The sequence below is a fragment of the Penicillium alfredii genome (genome assembly GCF_028826965.1).
Source record: "Penicillium alfredii strain IBT 34128 chromosome Unknown utg000004l_segment0_segment0, whole genome shotgun sequence".
Classification (NCBI taxonomy): domain Eukaryota; kingdom Fungi; phylum Ascomycota; class Eurotiomycetes; order Eurotiales; family Aspergillaceae; genus Penicillium; species Penicillium alfredii.
This window is the reverse complement of record NW_026622701.1, coordinates 308,584-329,884: the sequence shown is the minus strand read 5'-3', so window position 1 is coordinate 329,884 and position 21,301 is coordinate 308,584. Positions and strand designations below refer to the sequence as shown.

At 51.8% G+C, this 21,301-nt stretch overlaps 7 protein-coding genes across 7 annotated transcripts; 6 read left to right on the top strand and 1 right to left on the bottom strand.

Moving 5' to 3' along the window:
• Positions 1-334: 334 nt before the first annotated feature.
• Positions 335-4,420, bottom strand: NUU61_001757 (phosphoribosylformylglycinamidine synthase; the record flags this gene model as incomplete). The annotated part of the gene is made up of 1 exon (XM_056652339.1): positions 335-4,420. The coding sequence occupies one exon, from the start codon at positions 4,418-4,420 to the stop codon at positions 335-337; it is 4,086 nt and encodes a 1,361-aa protein (XP_056513406.1).
• A 621-nt stretch (positions 4,421-5,041) lies between these two features.
• NUU61_001756 (uncharacterized protein) lies at positions 5,042-6,004 on the top strand (the record flags this gene model as incomplete). Its single annotated transcript, XM_056652338.1, has 1 exon — positions 5,042-6,004. The coding sequence occupies one exon, from the start codon at positions 5,042-5,044 to the stop codon at positions 6,002-6,004; it is 963 nt and encodes a 320-aa protein (XP_056513405.1).
• A 1,578-nt stretch (positions 6,005-7,582) lies between these two features.
• NUU61_001755 (cytochrome P450) lies at positions 7,583-9,209 on the top strand (the record flags this gene model as incomplete). Its single annotated transcript, XM_056652337.1, has 3 exons — positions 7,583-8,242; positions 8,296-9,048; positions 9,114-9,209. 3 exons carry the CDS (start codon positions 7,583-7,585, stop codon positions 9,207-9,209), a joined length of 1,509 nt encoding a protein of 502 aa, XP_056513404.1.
• Positions 9,210-10,441: 1,232 nt separating this feature from the next.
• Positions 10,442-12,174, top strand: NUU61_001754 (MFS transporter; the record flags this gene model as incomplete). Its single annotated transcript, XM_056652336.1, has 3 exons — positions 10,442-10,871; positions 10,925-11,860; positions 11,918-12,174. The coding sequence occupies 3 exons, from the start codon at positions 10,442-10,444 to the stop codon at positions 12,172-12,174; spliced, it is 1,623 nt and encodes a 540-aa protein (XP_056513403.1).
• A 662-nt stretch (positions 12,175-12,836) lies between these two features.
• Positions 12,837-15,459, top strand: NUU61_001753 (putative C6 transcription factor; the record flags this gene model as incomplete). The annotated part of the gene is made up of 4 exons (XM_056652335.1): positions 12,837-13,702; positions 13,762-14,021; positions 14,078-14,303; positions 14,367-15,459. 4 exons carry the CDS (start codon positions 12,837-12,839, stop codon positions 15,457-15,459), a joined length of 2,445 nt encoding a protein of 814 aa, XP_056513402.1.
• A 1,492-nt stretch (positions 15,460-16,951) lies between these two features.
• On the top strand, positions 16,952-17,659 carry xanA (isonitrile hydratase-like protein xanA; the record flags this gene model as incomplete). Its single annotated transcript, XM_056652334.1, has 1 exon — positions 16,952-17,659. The coding sequence occupies one exon, from the start codon at positions 16,952-16,954 to the stop codon at positions 17,657-17,659; it is 708 nt and encodes a 235-aa protein (XP_056513401.1).
• A 1,029-nt stretch (positions 17,660-18,688) lies between these two features.
• xanB (isocyanide synthase xanB) lies at positions 18,689-20,861 on the top strand (the record flags this gene model as incomplete). Its single annotated transcript, XM_056652333.1, has 2 exons — positions 18,689-19,274; positions 19,339-20,861. 2 exons carry the CDS (start codon positions 18,689-18,691, stop codon positions 20,859-20,861), a joined length of 2,109 nt encoding a protein of 702 aa, XP_056513400.1.
• Positions 20,862-21,301: the final 440 nt, after the last annotated feature.

Genomic DNA, 21,301 nt, shown 5'->3' with positions numbered 1-21,301 from the left:
GAATTTCAATGCAATAGCCTTTTTTTCTCTCTCTTTTCTTCACACTTTCCTTTGAGCTAAGAAAACAAGCGTAACAAGTCATATATGTGGTAAATTTTATTTAATTCACTTCGCAATTTTGGTATATCGTAGTGAGCAGCTATCTATCCCGAGATACCCTAGGTAGGAGTCTGCCACAATCTTTCAAGTTCGTAAATGCTCTTCAACATAACGGCAACCAGGGCCACTCCAAAACAAACATCAATCAAAAAATATAGACAAGAAATTTGAACAGACCAAGGCGTTAGGAAAGAAAAAAAAAGAAGAAAAATTTCCTCCACAAACCCACCCTATTTTAGCCAACCCAGCGTCTAGCACTGAAGAAGATTCGGCCCCAAGGCCCGATTTCACCCCAAGACTCAGCGTACGGAGGCAACCAGCTTGCAATGCCGTTCATGACGGTGCGCTCGGGGTGAGGCATGATAGCCAGGACACGACCATCGGGGCTGCGCACACCGGCAATACCCTCGGGACTGCCGTTGGGGTTGAAGGGGTACCTCATGGTGGGCTTGAAGGTACCGTTGTCAACGAACCTGACCGGGGCAAGACCCTCGCGAACAAAGTCGTGTGCAGTGACAGTCGAAGAGGCGGCGAATGAGGCACGACCCTCGCCGTGCGCCACGGCAATCGGGAACGACGAGCCGTCCATGCCGTGGAAGAACACACTGGGGCGCGAGGGGTCTGGGTCGGAGATGCGGACCATGCTGACTCGGCCTTCATACTGCTCGCTGGCGTTGCGCTCGAAGCTGGGCCAGTCGCGTGCGCCAGGGATCAGCTCCTTGACGCGGGACAGGAACTGGCAGCCGTTGCACACACCCAGGGCGAAGGTGTCGGGGCGCTCGAAGAACGATTGGAACTCCTTGCGCGTGTTCTCATGCAGCAGAACGGACTTGGCCCAGCCCTGGCCGGCGCCCAGGACGTCACCGTATGAGAATCCACCGCAGGCAGCAAGACCCGCAAAGCTGGCAAGCGAGACCCGGCCGGAGATGATGTCGGTCATGTGGACATCCACGGCGGAGAAACCGGCGGTGTTGAAGGCAAACGCCATCTCGGCTTGGCTGTTAACACCTTGCTCACGCAGGATGGCAACGCGGGGCTTGTTGGTGAAGGGAGAGAACTGGGAGAGACTGGTCATGAAAGGCAAGCCTCTGTCCTTAGGGTCAAAGGTGGGATTCCAGGACAGACCCGGGTTAGCGTCGTCAAGGATGTTGGCGTATTCTTGATCCGCACACTCGGCGTTGTCACGGATCTTCTGCATGTGGTAAGAGGTCCTGGACCAGGTCTGCTGGAGGTTAGACCGGCTGTTGCGGTACACCAGGGAGGCCTTGTGGTAGATGGTGAGGTTCTGCTTCTGCTTCTCCGAGACACGTCCAATCTTGTGAATCAGGCCCGGAGGAGGACCACAGGTGGCGAAGCATGAGCGGAACTGAATCTCATGCTCCTTGCGAACCTGGAAGACAGCACCCAGTTCCTCGTTGAAAAGTGACTCGACAACGTCGTTGGTGTGGAAAGACGAGCAGATGTTGTCGAGCATAATCTCGACACCGCAGCGACCGGCAAACATCATTTCGGCGAGGGTAGTGAGCAGACCACCGTCGGAGCGGTCGTGGTAGGCCAGGACAATTCCGGCCTCCTGCAGCTGCTGTGTGGCATCGAAGAAGTCTCTGAAGATGTCGACATCGCGAACATCGGGGCACTCGGTGCCCACCTCATTAAAGACCTGAGCCAGAGCAGAGCCACCAAGCGTCTTGCGGCCGAACGAGAGATCGACAAACATAAGAACAGTCTCGCCCACATCTTCGAGACGACGAAGAGCTGGAGTCCAGGTCTTGCGGATGTCGTCCACTGGTGCGAAGGAAGAAATGACAAGCGACATTGGCGCAGTAACTTCCTTGGCCTCGTTGGAAGCTTCACCCTTCCACTTCATCTTCATGGACATGGAATCTTTTCCGACCGGAATGCTGATACCAAGCTTGGGGCACAGGTCGAGACCAATAGCCTCGGCGGCCTCATAAATCGCAGCACCCTCACCGGGGTGGCTGCTGGCAGACATCCAGTTTGCTGACAGCTTCACATGGCTAAGGCGGTCCACCAAATTAGAGGCAGCGATGTTCATAAGTGACTCTGCAACGGCCATGCGTGCGGAAGCAGCCGGCGAGATCAGAGCCAAAGTAGGCTTTTCACCCATAGCCATAGCTTCACCCGTCTTCATGCCCTGCAGCAACGACGTGGCAGTGACCGAAACATCGGACACGGGCGTCTGCCACTTGCCGACCATCTGGTCACGAGCGGTAAGACCGCCAACGGTCCGGTCTCCAATCGTAATCAAGAAAGACTTGGAACCCACTGCAGGAAGAGACAGAACTCGGTTGACGGCTTCACCCACAAGTTCCACCTTTGACGTAAGCGAGGGCAGATACTTGGTGAGACCGGAGTCCACAGCCGGCAGCTTCAGCTTGCGCGAATCGACGGTTCTGGTCATTCGCGGGGGCTTTCCGAACAGTACAGACAGGGGAAGGTCAATAGGGGCCGGGTATTCCTTGGACTCTCGGTCAAGAAGGATGAGTCTCTTTTCCTCCTCAGAAGTGCCACCGCCGCGACCAACGACAGAGAAGCCACAGCGCTCGCGCTGTGCGATTGCTGTGAACTTGTTCATGGCCTCTTCACCGACAGCCAACACGTAACGCTCTTGGGCTTCACAGCACCAGATTTGCATGGGGCTCATGCTCCTATCGGCACTGTCAACTTCGCGAAGTTCAAACTTCGCTCCCAAGCCCGAGTCATGAATCAACTCGGGAAGTGCGTTGGACAAACCACCGGCACCAACGTCGTGGATGAACTTGATAGGGTTGTTATTTCCCATGGCCACACACGCGTTGATAACCTCTTGGGCTCTCCGCTGGACTTCAGCGTTACCTCTCTGAACACTGGCAAAGTCGAGATCCGCAGACCCTTCACCAGAGGCGATACTTGATGCAGCACCTCCCCCCAGACCAATAAGCATGGCTGGGCCACCCAGAACAACAAGGTAGGAGCCGGGCTTAACCGTGTCTGGGTTCTTCAGGGCGTGCTGGGGCCGAACGGTTCCAACACCACCGGCGATCATAATGGGTTTGTGGTATCCTCTCAGCTCTTTTTGGCCATCACCAACATCGATTTCTGTGAGTAGTGTGCGGAAGTATCCAGCGGTGCAAGGGCGACCAAATTCGTTGTTGTAAGCAGCACTACCGATTGGTGCTTCCAGCATGATATCCAAGCTGCTCGCAATGTGGATCGGGCGACCCACATCAAGTTCCCAAGGCTGTCTCAGCTCTGGGATCAGGAGGTCAGACACGCAGTAGCCAGCGAGACCGGCTTTAGGACGCGAGCCGCGACCGACAGCTCCCTCGTCACGGATCTCTCCACCGGAACCCGTAGCGGCACCTGGGTAGGGTGACACTGCGGTAGGGTGGTTATGAGTTTCAACCTTTGCCAAGAAGTGCACGACTTCCTTTGTGTGCAACCACTCGCCGGTGGTCGGGTCGGGAGCCCAGAACGCAGCGTTGCCACCCTCCAGGACGGCAGCGTTGTCACTGTAGGCACTGACGGTGTGCTCAGGACTTTTCTTGTGTGTGTTGCGAATCATAGCAAAGAGACTGTTGGGCATTGGCTTGCCGTCGATCACCCATGTGGCGTTGAATTGCTTGTGTCGGCAGTGCTCCGAGTTTACCTGAGCGAACATGAAGAGCTCCACGTCGGTCGGGTCGCGGGAAATTGCGCCATTCGGACCATATGCCTCTGCCAAATAATCAATTTCTGATTCATCCAAAGCCAAACCCAATTCCTTGTTCGCCTCTTGGAGGATCTCCTTGGGAGACTTAGCGCCACCCTGCAGGGAAATCGTTCGGAGGGGCTGAGGAGCGTGCTCAGAGAACATAAGTTGAAGATCAGGCTCTTCCTTGCTGATGATTTGCGTCATCCGGTCATGCAAGATATCCATGTATCCGGACTTGTATTCCTGGGCATCGCTGCGAAGGCATGAGATCTTCATGCCCCGCTCAATGCGCTTCACATGTTGGCGCAGGCCACAGACATGCGAAATGCCCGTTGCCTGGGAGCTCCACGGCGAAATAGTTCCGGTGCGGGGGAAGATATAAAAGGTCTCGAATTGTCCGTCATCAGAAGTGAAAGAGGGAGTGACGTCGGTGATATCGCCGTATCGAAGCAGCTGTTCGAGCACAGCTCGCTGCGGTTGGTCCAAAGGTTGAGAGGCGTGCACATAGTGAATCCACTGAGCTCGGACATCCTGGGCCCCAATGCTAGCTGCAATAGCTTGGCCACGGGAGCGGGAGAATGCTACCGAACCCGGGATAGCCAGGTAAGTGGGATTGGTTGAGGTCATTTTGTGAGGAGCTCTCCCGACAAGTCAGGAGGAAATAATCAGGAGATTACCAAATCTCCGTCGGGTCAGAGCAGTAGCTCAAGTGCCTCTGGAGTCGACTTGATAGCACTCTCCCACCTCGAGTCAACTTGACTTTTGGAAGAAAAAATGAGTGGCCCCGCCCTAAGCCTTTTGCGGGTATCCTTATCTTGGGTCACGTGGTGATTACAATGACACCTGAATACTTAGGCCACAAATGTCATCAACAACCATTTTGAAGGGTAGAAAACATCAACATGCGAAGGACATGCACTCTCGTGATTTTTCGACTCCAGCCAATGTGCCAAATTTCAAATGTGACAACTTTGTAGTGGCATCGATGTATGTTCATGGATGGGTTGACGTGGACTTAAGGGGCGCAAGGAATGTGAAGAGATCGAATCACAGCCTTGTCGACGATCACCCACATCCATGATCCATGCCATGTTCCTGTGCAGAACCACATCTGCCATGATTCAACTTGACCCCCAATGCCCCAGATAACAGATGATGAGTCTCTCAATTATTTCTTTGGACCACTCATTGCCAGAACTCACGCGGAGAGAAACGTGTCGGATATGATTGATTCTCAGCGCCGTGATTATGAAGCTACATCACCTACCAAGTGAGTTGCTATTGAGCATAGCAGAATATCTTGGGCAATCCGACTTGAACAACCTGGTCCAAACCAACCTCCATCTCCGGGATCTTCTGGAAAGCCACCTTTATCGACACAATGTCCGATATGTCCACAGCAGTGCTTTGATATTTGCCGCGATTTCGGGACAAGAAAATGTTGCCCGGAAAGCTCTCAGAGAGAATGCCAACGTCAAGGGAATTGATTCAATCACGCCTCTATTTGAGGCCGTGAGCAATCGCCACTTGGGAATGGTTAAGCTTTTGGTTGAATCCGGAGCTCCCATCGACCGGTTGGTGGATGTAGAGACATTTCATACTGGGACTTGGCCTGCGTATTTGGGTTATGGATTGCGTGGATATGCCGATACTGCACTCACCAAGGCTACTTCGCTAAGCCACCTGGGTATAATGAAGCTCTTACTCAACCATGGGGCTAATGTCGATGGCACGAACGACTTTGGTTGGACGCCACTGCCCTGGGCGGCATTTGGATGTGAGAGAATATTCAAGCTCCTCCTTGAGAGTGGAGCGGAAATCAACATTGGAGGTCATCGACAGTATAACCCGCTATCACAATCGATTTGTGGCAGCAGCAGAGCAATCTTCAATCTACTGCTAGATCGAAATCCTGATCTTGATCGTTATGGTGGATCGTATTTCACTAAAGGACAAACACCTCTGTGGACAGCTCTCAGCCAACGATACTATGAGACTATCGGAATACTTCTAGATGAAGGCGCCAATCCGAACCTCCCAGATATTGACCGTGGAAGGACAGTTCTTTGGATGGCCGTGGTGCGAGGACATGAGGAAGTTACCAGGGCTTTACTTGCTCGAGGTGCGGATCCCAATATCGCCCCAGGTGGCCAGACACCACTTTTGCAGCGGTTCAGCTGGGAAATGAGTCCGCTGCAAAGAGTCTACTAGAACATCGAGCCAACCCGAACACGCCTTTTCTGCCTTGGCGCTCCCATCCCAGTCGTATTTACCAGGCACCGCTGGCACGAGCGCTGATGAATGCCGATTACAGCATGGCAAAGCTGCTGATCGACCATGGTGCCAATCCTAACGTTCGAGGGTGAAAGAACCGGACAATGTTGGCCCGAGCGATACTCAAGATGGGTCACGCATACATTGAAAAAATGCTTGCACTGGGAGCTGATCCGAATGCTCCATGCAGAGACAAACAAACTCCATTGTTCTTGGCTGTGGTAAAGGGGGATGAGGGCTTGGTGAGGATGTTGCTGGGATATGGAGCCGATCCTAATACCGAGAAGCAATGCTCTTCAATGTTTTCCTGGGCAGCCAAAAAGGGACACACTGGAGTAATAGACATTCTTCTCGAATACGACGCAATCGGAGTTAGCAGTAAATAAGGAATGTCTATACATAGATACTATGTTGCTGAGACAGACTCAGTCAGAGCGTTGTACAACTGCCCTCAACAATTCTCACTACACACACGGGACACAAAAACGGTCAGCTCCACTTGATAGAGGAAAGCCAGCCCCATTGCGACCCGTCTAATGCACCTAATGACCACATGGCTTGATTGTCGGGGCGAAACATAACCCAATAGACGGGAAAGACCATGCAAGCTACTGCAGAGAACACGCTAAAATTTCAATGATGCATCTTGTAATCCCTGGCAAATTAGTGATTTAAAATCTAGTACATCGAGTACAACCAAGCGTCTTCAGTAAATACCCAGAGACGTAGGCACTTCAATCATTGAGCCAACCCCAGACTCCACATTCTTCAACAAAAAGGCACAATTTACCCTCTAAATGGAGCACACAACAGTGGAAACGACATTGAATGTCAGAACTCGGCATTGGGGGCGAATTGATGTGATTTGACACCAATATGGACCCGCCAGCGCCTGGTCTCCACCGTACTATGACGGCCGCAACAACCAACGAGCACGCGGGAGACAGTAATCAGGAGGGGTTTGGCAAGCCAAGATGAATGGGTGACACCAAAGCAGAAGAGTATTGCAATCACGAAATGAAGTTGGCATCAATTGTCGGCTCTGCATTATCCTCGAGATTTCCAATGCACGCGGCCATATTCACGTAGTTCAGGGGGTCCTCAGTAAGGCGATTGCTGATTCAGGTCTGATTCATGGCCAACGTGGTCAACATGGCCAATGTGGGATCTTCTGGTTCCGAAGCCCTTAGTGCCATCGCATCCCTGTTCGCCCATGAAGACAGAGACGGTCTCTTTGGCTTAAACCGGGACCCGCTCAGGATTCCTGGCCCCATCGTCGGGGCTGATTGAGGGGAACCATTGCCTGATTCATGCAAAACAGCCTATTGTGCGTAGAAGAGATAGCTGACTTCGCGTAAAACGGTATCTCTCTGGGGAGGATTCCCGAGTGTGGAGCCAAGGGATCGGCCCCAGCAGCTCGACACTTATATTCCCCTCACAGCACCATGCAACTCTCCAACCTGTGTCTTTGACCTTTTCTCAGTCCGAGTCCAGGGCCAACAATACCACAGCATTATGTTCGCGGTGAAAGATCTCCTGCTCAACCTCGTGTTGAGCGGAGTCATTCTGGTTTTCTCTCGCTTCATCTGGAATTACCTGCGCTCCCCGCTGAAATCGTTCCCCGGGCCCTCGGTAGCGGCCTTCACCAATATCTGGCGGTTCCAGGATGTCTTCAAGGGTCGATGTGATCTCACGCACCTGAAGCTTCACCGGAAGCTTGGACCTGCCGTTCGCATGGGGCCGAATGTTCTCAGTCTGTCCGACCCGAAATTGATCAGCCAAGTGTACGCAACCAAGAACCCCTGGGTCAAGAGTGATATGTACCATGTGAACGATTCAGTGGTGGACGGGGTACGGCTCAAGAACTTGTTCTCACACCAGGATGAAAAGTGGCACACGACATATATCCGCCCCGTCAAGGGCCTGTACTCCATGACCAAAGTCCAGGATATGGAGCCCGGTGTTGATGTAACCATCAATCTGTTTATGGAAACAATCAAGGAAAGATTTATCAGCACAGGGAAGCCGTGTGACTTGTCTGAATACATCAACTTTTTCGCATGGGATGTCATGAGCCAGGTCACCTTCTCCGAGGACTTGGGGGTTTTGAAGGCAGGAAGCGATCATCAGGGTCTGTTGGAGACGTCCAGCAAAGTCCTGGACTACTTTGCCTCAGTAAGAGCATTGAAAATACTCGTGCTGGCGCTCTATTGACATATTGTTTCTAGGTCTGCCAAATCCCCAAGTTGGATATGCTTCTGGATAAAAACCCGATCTGTCGCGTTGGTCCTCCTAGCTTTGGATGGGGCATTGGATTCACTCTCCAGCAGTACCAGAAACGACTGGCCCAAGGACGCCCCTCGCCTAACCCCGACTTCATGGATAAGTTCCTGGAAGCCAAGGACAAGAACCCGGACGTTGTCAACGACAACGTTGTTATTATGTACCTGCTTTCCAACGTGATTGCCGGTAGCGACACAACTGCCAGCACGATGTGCTCCGCTGCATACCATGTTCTGAAGAACCCGCGAGTCCATCAAAAGCTGTGCCACGAGCTCCGCTCAGCCAATCTGTCCGTGCCCGCCAAGTGGAAGGAAATCCAGGGCATTTCGTATCTGGACGCGGTCATGCGCGAGGCCATGCGCATTAACCCGGGTGTTGGACTCTTGGTTGAACGCCTTGTTCCAAAGGGGGGATTCAACCTCCCCGATGGTCGCTTTGTGGCCGAGGGAACAATTGTCGGTATGAATCCGTGGGTTGTCAACCGCGACAGCGCGGTGTTCGGTGCCGACCCCGACTCATTTATCCCGGAGCGCTGGCTTCAGGCCGAGGGCGAGGCCGACGAAGAATACAAGGTCCGACTGTCGAAGATGAAGGGCTCTGACCTGACTTTTGGAGCTGGTTCCCGCGCCTGCCTGGGTCGATATCTCTCCGAACTGGAGGCCTATAAGTTTATTGCCACCATTTTCGCCAACTTTGACGTGAGTCGTGTTCCTATCAAGAGATGTTTTTATGACATTGTGACTAATACTTTTGGGAAATATAGATGGAGCTACCTAGCGCCGATCACGAATGGAAAATCATTAACTCATGGTTTGTGAGACAGGAGAATATCCCGGCCACGATCAAGGCTAGGGCGTGATCAGCTCAAGGGTGGCATCTGTACAATGAACTGTATCTGGATAGAAAACGACACGGCGGAGATCTGTACCATGGGGATATTAGCTATTGATGTAATGAAATGGATAGGTTGGAATGTTGGTCCATGCTGGAACACAGAGAGTCTAGATCTTGATACGCCTAAGTAGATCTATATTCTGTCACTCTGGGCTCTACATTCTCGCGAAATGCATTTGCCATCGGGGTTTCCGTAAAAGGAAATATGCTACGTTAACTAAAAGCAGTAATACTCTCCGAAGTATAGAAGAAAAAATCAAAAGATCGACACACCGCAACCCAGGGATTTCCAGGATCAATAATAAAATTTTCTAAAGATATTTTTCTTTCTTCGCTTGGCGTATCGGGTAATGGATTGGTTTACTCACTGCGAAGTCCATTTTTGAATGCGGCATTGCCAATATCTTTGTCTTACGTAGCTTGCCCTGTTCTTTCGATCTGTCTTTATTATTGATTCGAATCTCCAGGAAAGGGAGGCCATGGACATCACCTATCTTGCTGATTCTTATGCACCCCTCTCTTGATTTGGCAGCGATGGCCATAAGTTGACCTGCATGGCGAGGCTCCAAGCTGGAAGTCGGAACTGCCTCTAGGCTAGACAAATTCATATAATCCCCGGTTGCATTTGTTGGGGAAAAAAAAAAACTACATGTTCTTGACAAAAAGAAAGACAGAGGATTTACATGAGTCTTCAACGATATACTTTCTTATTTGTTGACTATAAATCGCCACCCTGTTTTATAAGACAGCACAGACAAAGCACGGATGTTTTGAAGTATATAAACCTTGAAAAGTCTCAAGCTTGGACTTAGAACCTCCTAAATAAGATACAAATAAAGGATGCTTTCATGAATTGTATGGTCCAAGACGGCCCGCCATGATGGATGGGAGCAGATCGGAGCATATTACCACATTAGGTTAGCGCCATCGGTCCCAATAAGGAAACCAAGGATATCGTGGAGTCCCGGCATGCCGATATCAAAACACCAGAGCGAGTGACTGGTTCAACATGCCGCATTTCCTTCTGCGGGTGGCCCACTCGCTCGAAACTCGGAACAAGATCTGTCGCAATGTAGTACATATAAAAACCATGCCACACCCTCGCCAGGGGAGTGACACTCCTGGAACGAAGGTTGACGCCACTACCACACTCCCTCTTGTTTTGGGTATACAAACACCTCAAAGCAACACAACAATATGGAGACCCCCACTTCAGACCAAACACACACCAATGCTACAAGTCGCACAGCCTCTCTGGGCTCTGGCCCTGGCCAGACCGATTATCTCGACCTTCCAGTTCGCGAAGTCAATGACGGCGCCGATCTGCGGGAGTATACAACCGAGACGAGAACGGGCGAGATCGTCCGGCCCGTCAAGTCTAATGTGACCGGCCAAATCGAGGATTGGAAACTGGTGACCTTCACCATTGACGACCCCGAAAACCCAAAGAACTGGTCGAAGCTCTACAAGTGGTACTGTACCATGGTCGTCGCTTTTACCTGCTTCGTCGTCGCGTTTGCCAGTAGTGTGATCACAGCCGGCCTGGAAGGACCTATGGAGAGCTTTGGCGTCGCACGCGAAGTCAGCCTAGTCGTCGTCACTGTTTTTGTTATTGGGTTCGGTGTTGGTAAGTCAGCTGGATATTTGATACTCCCTACAGTCTGTTAATGATAGTCTTAGGTCCGATGGTCTTTGCTCCCATGTCCGAAATGGTCGGACGTCGCCCGGTATATGCGGTCACCTTACTACTCGCTGTTATTTTTGTCATCCCCTGTGCTGTGGCGCAGAACATTGGAACTCTGATTGTGTGTCGACTGATCGACGGCATTGCATTCAGTGCACCCATGACACTGGTTGGCGGCACCTTGGCCGATCTTTGGAAAAGTGAGGAACGAGGCGTCCCCATGGCCGCGTTCAGTGCTGCCCCATTCATTGGTCCTGCAATTGGCCCTCTTGCAGGCGGTTTCCTCGGTGACAACTGCGGCTGGAGATGGCTCTACTGGATTCAGTTGATCTTGTCCTTTGTCGCTTGGGTCCTAATTACATTCACTGTCCCCGAGACCTACGCACCAATTCTGTTGAAGAAGCGCGCCCAAAAACTGCGGAAGGCCGAAAACGACCCGAAGTACACCACTGAAGCCGAACTCGACCCTCGACCTATGGGAGAAAAGCTGCGCATCTTCCTCTTCCGTCCTTTCCAACTCCTCTTTCTGGAGCCCATCGTGCTCTTCATTGCCATTTACATGTCGGTCTTGTACGGCTTGCTGTACATGTTCTTCGTGGCCTATCCTATTGTCTACCAGGCCGGCAAAGGCTGGAGTGCCTCAACAACCGGACTAATGTTCATTCCTCTGGCTATCGGCGTGCTGATGAGTGCCGCCTGTGCTCCTTTTGTGAACAAGCACTATCTCAAAGTCTCCAAGCAATACGGTGGCAAGCCCCCGGCGGAAAAGCGCCTGATCCCCATGATGTGGTCTTGCTGGCTTATCCCTGTTGGCCTCTTTATCTTTGCCTGGACCTCGTACCCGAGGCTTCACTGGTTTGGTCCAGCCATCGGGGGCTGGCCGGTGGGATTCGGCTTCATCTTTTTATACAACTCGGCCAACAACTATCTCGGTATGTGCAGAATGCTTCTGTAATTTTATATTAGCTGGATACTGACACAATTTCCAGTTGATACCTATCAGCATCAAGCAGCATCGGCCCTTGCAGCCAAGACCTTCCTCCGGTCGATGTGGGGTGCTTCTACAGTCTTGTTCACGGAGCAGATGTACGAGCGACTGGGCTACCAGTGGGCAAGCTCGCTCCTTGCTTTTATTGCATTGGCCTGCTGTGCCATTCCATATGTCTTCTACTTTAAGGGCGAATCCATTCGCCGCTTCTCGAAGTACGCCTTCAGTGACGACGAGGAGAAGGGTATTAAGGCATAGAGGGGTGCAGAGTGCAGTTCCACAAATTTTACCATGGTGACATAGTTCAAATCGTGTTTTGCAAATAATATTCCAGACCCCCTCACTCAATTGTGGAGGCACAGGGCTGAAATTTTCGGTGATGGTTGATGTCATTCTGCAGGATTCGGAGAGAAAGGCATGGGACTCCCTTGTCGTTAATGATGTGTCTATAAAGATATCCCTAGAGAGAAAATATCCATAATTACATTTTCAATACCAAAATTAGTCATACATTTCCCCTATTCACCTATTCCCCTATTCTCCAATTCTCAAAAATGCGACTGACGTAGGGCAAAAATCCGCATTTGGCAGCCCCACGTCACGTGAATTCTCCGCGATTAGATGGAGTGACGCTTCCCCCGGCATCCTTCGAGCAAATCGCGTTCAATTTCCATTCGAGCTTCAATTGTTCACCATGCTGCCGCAACTCCGGTAGTGGATGGAAGAGAAAAAGCTGTCTGCTCACTAGCGCACTGATCATCACCTTTTTTTTTTTCTCTCTTTTCCGGGTTGCCTCCCGATTTCCCGTCTCCATGGTACCATTGATCGCATAAGGCGCTTGTCTGAGCCTGAAGAACTAGATCTCGACACGGGCAAACATAATTTTGCGAAGAAAAACAAAGAAAAGTACCATAAAATCAATGGCTTCACCATACCAGCCATCCAACTCATTTTCGCCCTCGGTAGGCTCCGAAATGGCTGCCGCACCAAATCGAGCTGTTTCCGATTTGCCGCAGGCCCAAGTGGACGCGATTATTCGCACGAAGCGAAAAGCGCGTGAGCCCAAGGCTTGCTATCCATGTCATGCGCGCAAGGTCAAATGCGACCGCAATCTCCCCTGCGACGGGTGTGTCAAGCGTGACCACGCTGATCTTTGCTCCTACGAACGACCCTCCAAAAAACGATCGCAAGCTTTCCATGAGAGCCCCGTTAGTGGTGCCTCGGCGGTGCCGGTGGCACCTGCGCCCGCAGAATACTCGACGGCATACGAATACGACGATCTCCCAGCACACGTCAAACCCGAGCCGGTATCGAGTCGGGCAAACGGCACTAGTGCTGGTGGGCGGGTGTCAATCGCCCGCGAGGAGTGGGATAATGTGCGCAACAGACTGCGGGAAATGGAAAACACTATCTCGTCTCTTCGAGTTGGATTGGAGCGGGCTGAAGAAGGTCCCACCGTGACGCTAGAGACCGGTAGCTCGCAGAGCGGTGATGCGAGTTCCCGCTCCAAGGCCGCCTCGCCGGAGCGGGAGGGCATCCATGCTGACAATACTCTCGGAAAAGGCACTGTTCATCTAGGGTCGCGCTCTGTTCTGGCTTATATCCTGAACAACAAATCTGGGTCGGATCAGCTTCAGGCGCTTTTGGAAGGAGGGATATTGCCCAAGCTGGGCCTTGACAATGAATCAGCGACGTACCCATTCGTCGACCTGTGGTCGTCAGACATGTCAACCTTTGATATCAGTGCAGTTTGCAGTGCGCTGCCGACTGATGAACAATGCAGAGAGTGAGTTGATCTTTGTTGCTGTTTCGATGGCTGGGGCTTAATTCTCTATCCTTGAGCAGGTTCTTTTACGACTATAAAGACATCGCAGGTGCTATATATCCAGTTCTAGAGGACGTTCGTGATTTTGAAAACAGCCTCGAGCTTCTGTTGCAGAGTCGAGTCTCTGCCGGGGGTGTGTACCGGGAAGATGCAGACGAGGCGCAAAAGCCATTTGGGGTGAGCATCGCCTACTTGGGCTTGTTGTTTGCCGTGCTTGCGTCTGGTTGCCAATCATCCGATCTGGGTAGCAAAGAAAGAGAATTGACTTCTCAAGTCTATGGTATGTCCTGGCAATCGAAGCTCTGTTGAGTGGCATTTGATTAACTGTCTGTTCAGTGTGCTGCTCGTACCAATGTCTTCGGATGACCAATTTCCTGTCTCAGCCCACGATTGAGGCAATTCAGACGCTTTTGGTTATCGGTAATGTCTTGTCTTATAACATGAACCCTGGTATTTCTTATGTGCTACTGGGCATGACTCTCCGCATGGGCTTGGCACTCGGTCTGCATGTCGATTCAAGTCGATTTTCCCCGCTGGAGCGATATCGTCGGCGACATGTCTGGTAAGATTCCTAACTATTATCCTCCTCAGCCATCTCTTGGATAAGCTAATCTGACCCCCGCAGGTGGTCAATGGCGTGGCAAGACAGTCACTTCTCGCTCTCCTACGATCGACCCTCCACCACTGCAGTCAGCCAGCCAGATATTGCATATCAAGAGGACTCGAAACCTGGTGAACTCTTGTACTTTGAAACTTTGTGTCGGGTCATTTCCTTGGTTCTGGAGGTGGTGCGCATTCGAATGCTCAGCCCGCACGCTCAAATGAGCGTTGAAAGTATCCAAGGCTACAAGGAAAGAATCCAGCAGATCATGGTCGAAGCAAAGCCCCGCCTGCGTGACGCACAATATTGCACCACACCCACACAGCATCTGGAACGGGTCGTGCTTAAACTGCACTCTTCCTATTTCTCCTCTGAGCTCTGCCGGCCAGCGCTCAAATCGACGGCCGATGTCAATGACTCCGGTACCGCCAGCATGCGCGTGGACTGCGTGTCGAATCTGATGACGACCGTCGAGGCATATATTGAAATGCACAACATTAGCTCTCATGCGGCACGGTCTTGGATTGCCCTGCAACGGGCAATTAGCTCTGCTTTTCTCCTTGCCGTGATCGAAGAAGCCAAGTCGGAGCCGAGCGTATGGAATCTGTTGCGACAGCTCGAGGGCATTATCGCTCAACGAGCCAGCACCGAACGAGCCTACGATACTGGCGACATCGCGGCTAATCCTACCAGCCTTACCTCGCCTGCTCAAGGCTTAGGCGCCTATGACCCTATCACAGGTGCTACCAATCCACCTGGCTCCATTGCACCCGCCCTGGATCCCACCTCTCCTGTCGCTGCATTCCCCGACACGCAAACCCAGTGGGCCAAGTCGTTAGCGAAGACCCATCGCGCCCTCCAGAAGCTCCTCAGTGCATTCGGAAACTCACAAACGCGACCCACGGGTGGACTTGGCGTCGCCCCCGCATGCGGTTTTCAACCCAACACCGGTGTCGCCTCGATAAACACCCTGGTTCCTCCCGCTTCCTCGGGCATGACTCCGAGCGTCAGCTCCTTGCCACCCCCTACGCCAGAAAGCTCGGGCAGTGGGGAGTGGACGATACCCAACATCCTTGACCGAGCTTCCGAGTACATCCACCCACCTCTGTGGAGTTAGGAATGAGGCAGCTCGGCATGTGTGGCTTAGAAACTGTTTATATCTAATTTCTTCTAATTTCAGCGTGGCGCTGGAGTATCTTGCTGGCGTCGTTTGTCGTATCGTTCTTATGGTGTCCATGAAAACTCGTGGATGTTTTCTTGGACTGGCTTCATAGATCGAGACACTTGGATGATCTCAATTCTTCTATGCCATTTTTGATTATTTTACCTGTGTATAGTCTTTTGCAAAATTAACATAACGTTCCTTAGACCGAGGCTTTTTTTTCCCCAATGACCTAAGCGTAAAATGCAGAATTTGGCAAAAATGCGGCCTGCGGCCCACATGCATTCCCCAATGTCAACTCTCGATGCTGCGTCTCCTGCAACACCCGTCATGCGAACCACATCATGGTCGTGCAAATAATACTTTTTTGACCCATCAGGGCGACCTCTTAAATACTTCCCAGACTCTGGGCTTTAACAGCCGCCTGAAGCTGCCGTGATGCGGTCTGCTGTCCGTGTTAGTTCTTAAGATATCGCCCGGCTGGAGATCGAGATTCGTTATTGACAATCGTTCGGTCTGCGTTGCTCAAGTGACGCAGGCTGCATGAGAAATCAGCCAACCCATTTACAATCATAACAAGTTGCAACTTCGCGGCGCCGATGGGTTTATTTCTATCCGAGGAAAGCGTCATGGTCAAGACTCTCTGCGGCACGCGCTCGAGCAACGACTTGTCGAAAATCCCCATACGCAGACTGGGGACTTGGTCAACTATCCCCACTGCAGCTTCCCGAGCAGAATAACGGTGTTTTAGAGTTGAGTTACACACTGCTAATTGAGATGATGCGGTGAAGATACCATCCTGGCCGGGATATTGGCGAGGGAGAAAGGGCTGCCGTCGCCCTGGGATGTTATTCTTGAACACTAAGGGGCTGGAGAGGATCGATTTCAAACTGCTCTTATGTTTCTTTTCCAGCTGGAAACAACGTGTACTTGCTTCTGCATCTACATGCTCCCACCCCAATCCGAGGGCCTGGATTTGTTCACTTCCTGCCAGCTGACCAAGCCCTAACTGAATGACAGTGGATTTACACAAAGCAGGCAATTTCCTTTCCGCGAGAAATGAATCATCGTCTTGAGAAATTCTCATGCTGGGACCATAGGCCTCGCAATGCCCGGAGCACAAGACCAGGGACCCCGGTCTAATGTGGACACCGAGCACTGTTGACGCTATGCGGCACTCTCAAATTCCAGATTCCTCAAATCGGCGCATGCGGAGATCTAACTCACACAGCGTCAGGCTGATTCGTACTAGAGTCAGCAGAGTCAGATTTCTACGGTAGCTTTTCTCCGCCCTTCTTCTCTGTCCCTTCCCATTTCTTCCTCCTGACAGTTCCCGGTCACTCAAAAGAGATCAGCATCACAGCCCTTGCGCGACACCGCTATTTCAAGTTACATATGAAAAGAATAAAACAAAAGACCAGAGCGAGAAATCGAAAAAGACAAAATAATGTCTATCGCATCATCGAACCAACACTACAAGGTCGGCGTCCTTGTCTTTCCGGGCGCCGACATCCTCGACTTTGCGGGCCCTATGGAAGTGTTGTCCCATGTCTCGCACAACCGCAACCCAGATCGGCCTGACCGGATGTTCGATATCTGCACTATTGCTCGCAGGTCGAGCATCCTTTCTGCGGGGTCTCTAACCGTCGCTGCGGATTTGCTTCTCGACGAAGCCCTGGCCCAGATTGCCGACTTCGATATACTCGTCGTCCCGGGTGGATTTCCTGCAGTTCTGCAACCATTGACTGACAACAATGCTCCAGAACTGGAGATTATCCGCCAATTTGCAGCCCTTCCTCCGCAAACCTCACAGAAACAGAGGGTCTTGTTCTCGGTCTGTACCGGTGCATTCCTCGTCGGCGCTACGGGTATTCTGTCTGGAATCACCGTCACTACCCACCACCAAGGCCTCGATGCGCTCGGGAAGATATGTGCCCAGGCTCAGGGTCCGGAGGTTCCACCCGTGAATATAGTGCATAAGCGCTGTGTGGATGGGGGATATCTGAAGGGAGGAGGTGTGAGGATTATCACCGCTGGGGGGATTAGCTCTGGCTTAGATGCCACTTTTCACCTTGTGCGCCTATTGGCAAACAACGAAACAGCTTTGTTTGTTGCTCGACTGATGGAGTATGATTGGAGTGAGTCAAAGGTTTGACACGGTGCCAAACAGGCGTTTCCATAGTATCATTGTCTTGATACATGCTCTAGAAACAGCTACTTCTCTGAGATCTTGGCTTCAGTGCAGTGATGCAAGCTTCCCTCATTTTACTTCTGGTATTTCTTATCTTCCCCCCCCCCTGATAAAGGTCCGCTTTTCCCAATAGTCATAGTCTGTGCCTCTCTTGTCGACCGTCCCAAGACTACCTCTCCTTTCCATTTGACACTCGCACTCATGCCTGCTATTTCAATCATATAGGAAAATACTTGTGGCATCAATCAAGTTCTGTACCACCTGGGCGTTCTTGTTTTGCCTCTTCTCCAAGAGTGACAAGACACTGATTTGTCGAGCCGCACCTAGAGAGACTCCCTGACGTATCCCACAACCTGGGCTCTGGCTCTTCCCATAGCAGATGCGGCATGTAGTGCAATGCATATCTAGTCATCAACAACCGGTATTCGTCAGCAGCGCTCTGATCTCTTTTCCATGAAGCTCTTGTGGGGTGCTGACCGGATCTCGACCCTACAGCTCTACCCGTGCTGTCCGCCGCCGTTGACTTGGTAGCTTGTTTTGGCCGACCGCTCTTTGACAGGGTACTTCTATAGCATTATCTCTCTCCAGACCTAGAATTACTTCCTCCAAGACCGGTGTGGGAAAGCTCCCACACAGGACGTGTTGAGTGGTACAGAGTCGGCGACATCCCATTCTGGGGTCTCCCAAATTCAGCCTCTTCTCTCAGGTCTGAGTCCGCAAAGAGGGATTACAGTCATCTGCGCGAGGTCTTTTGCAGTGCTTTGTTCTCAGGGATCCGTGGTGGCGGTTGTTTCTCCGGGTATATAGCGACCTGGCCTTCTGAAGGACGATCACCTCCCTAGGTCCTCAACCTCCCAAACAAAAAGAAAACAAACCTATCTTGTCTGTTCTGTTGATCTTTTCTTTTTCCTTTTTTGAACCACTTTCAACTTAGAATACATACCTGTTGTAGCACCAAATCTCTTGTTTTCCCCCTTGTCGGTTTCTATCACGATGGTTGCCCTAACTCCCGTTTCGGACACCACCCCGGCCTCATATCCACGCAAGGCCACCCCGGATGGACTTGTGCCCTTGGAGACCATCAAACCGACCGACCAGATTCCAGTCACCACCAAGACTGCCGAGGTCGCCTCGACGGAATCTGCCTGCGCCGATCCCTCGACCATCACCGCAAACGGCAATGCCTCCACGCCACGCGCACAAAAGGGTCGCAACGACACCGTTGCCCACGCTACTACCTCTGACCCATTATCTGACGATCAAGCAATGACATTAAATATCTTGAAGATTATCGAAAGTTACGGGGTAGATTACGAGAAAAATGGCGCCTCGTGGAAGGGCTTCGACTCGTTCGTGCCTATGGTCCGCGAGCGCGTCAAGAGACAGGAGCCTATTCGCATGATTTTACCTGCGTTCCCGTTTAAGTCTCCTAATGCGCGCGACAAGGTGCTGGGCACTATGCCCGACTTTGGAGAGGAGTTGGCCCTGTTCCATCTGAATGGCCTGTGTGAGAACATCGCCCAGGTGTATACGCCAGGTGCGGATGTCTATTTAAGTTCGGATGGACTGGTATACAATGGTAAGTAGAGTATCTTATTTTGAACTTTAAGAGGTACGGAGGTTATGCTAACATCTTCCCACAGATATACTGGGGGTGCCCGACGAAACCGTCTGGGACTATGGCGAGACGCTGCGTAAGATGGCCGTCGAGAAGGGACTGCATCATATCAAATTCATTCGTCTCTTCGAGCTACTTGAGCACCCGTGGTTCCAGTCGTCCAATCCAGAGTCAGCTAAAGCATTTTATCTGGCCCATGCCAACTGCCTCCGCCGGGAACTGATGTATCTGTTTGGTGATCCGACATTTGACGCAAACGAGGCCATCAAGACGGACAACGACACCTGTCTGACGTACCGCGGATATATCAAGTTTCTCACCAAGGACCTGGCCCATCAAGAAGACACACAGGCCATGTCGAAACGAGCACGACAGACGCAGATCGCGCAGACGGCGCGGCAAATGATCATCCGTGGGAAAATGTTCGCGGCGGCCATCAAAGCTAGGCGGAAAGACTATGTGCGGCTGTCAATCCACGAGTCCGCAGGCGAGCGCAAATTGTCCGTGTCGCTTATCCCGCAGGTGCGAGGGTCCCTCGGGTATACGCCGTGGCATTCGTGCGTGGCCGTGGGACTGGACGGCTCGTTCCGCACCGTCCACGCCGAAGACGTCCGCGACACGCACGACTTGATTTATAAGAACGGCCAGCCATACTACTTCCGCGAGCGATCCAAGCTCTTCGACTGGGCGGAGGATGGCCTGTCCGTTAAGTTCGAGCATCTCTATCCATGTGGGCTCATCATCTGCCCCGCCGATATCGACAACGTCAAGCCGCGGCCGTCCATCCGCGCGCTCCCCATGCACAAAGTGCGCCACCTCTCGCACAGCATGTCGCCCGTGGTGTTGCGCGGCTTCGCCGAGAGCCTCCAGGAAGACCTGTACCTGCAAAAGGCCGAGGAATTCGGCACGATTCTGCCCTGGAACTTCGGCGTCATCCAAAAAGTGCGCGATGAAGGCCACACCGACCGCATGGGCAACAACGTGACATCCAACGAGCCTCTGCCCATGCACTTTGATGGCCTATTCAAGTTCGAGGACAGGACTGACCCTGAAACCGGCGAGACTAAAAAAGTTCCCTGCCCGCCGGGCTACCAGTTCTTTACATGTCCTGTGACAGCACCCAAGGGCAGCGGATATACCCTGCTGGCTAACTCACGGCTCTTCTTCCGCTACCTGCCCCTGCCCTGGACTACCGAGCGTCTGGCCAAGGTAACCTGGGCTCTGAGCAACGACGGCTACTGGGAATCCGAGCTCACACAGCAAAAGCTGGTCGAGGATCACCCTGTCTTAGGCGTGCCGTGTCTGCGCTGGCATCAGCCGTGGGACTCTTCCAGAACCAAGTTCTCGGCGTGTGAAGTGCGCATCGAGAACGATGAACAGGGCTTAGTGGACGTTGTCAATTGTCTCGTCTATGATTACCGGGTTTGTCTCCGTTTCGAATGGGAGAAGGGCGACCTGATGATCAATGATAATACGGCCATGTTGCATACTCGCACCAGTTATACCAGCGATTGTGACCGGGAACTGTGGCGAATCCACCTTGATTAGAAATATCTTGTTTGTGGCTTGAATTTATTTGTGATCTTGTGATTCTCATGTTTTTATTTTTTATTTTCCCCATCTCTGTTTCTCTTCTGATTGTCCTTCCTTTGGGCACTCCAGTTCTGGTGCTGGACTTGATGTGCAACTTTGGCCCGACAGGACCTGTCTAGTCCAAATTGAAAAGCACTTGCCTCTCGTTTCGGTATACAGGATGACCGATGAGACTTGAATTCTAGTATATCATTTTGGAATAAACGTTGTTGCATAACTTCCATCCTGTTCGGGTTTATCTGCCTACGCACCACCCACGACAACTAGATTTACAGTTTCGCTCGTCTAAAAGTATTTTATAGTAATAGTTGAATTCCCGGGAACTGCAACTCTACAGCCTCGAGATATCTCCTGTATCTTGGCTGTTTAGGTCTTCTCCCAAGACCGCACGATGG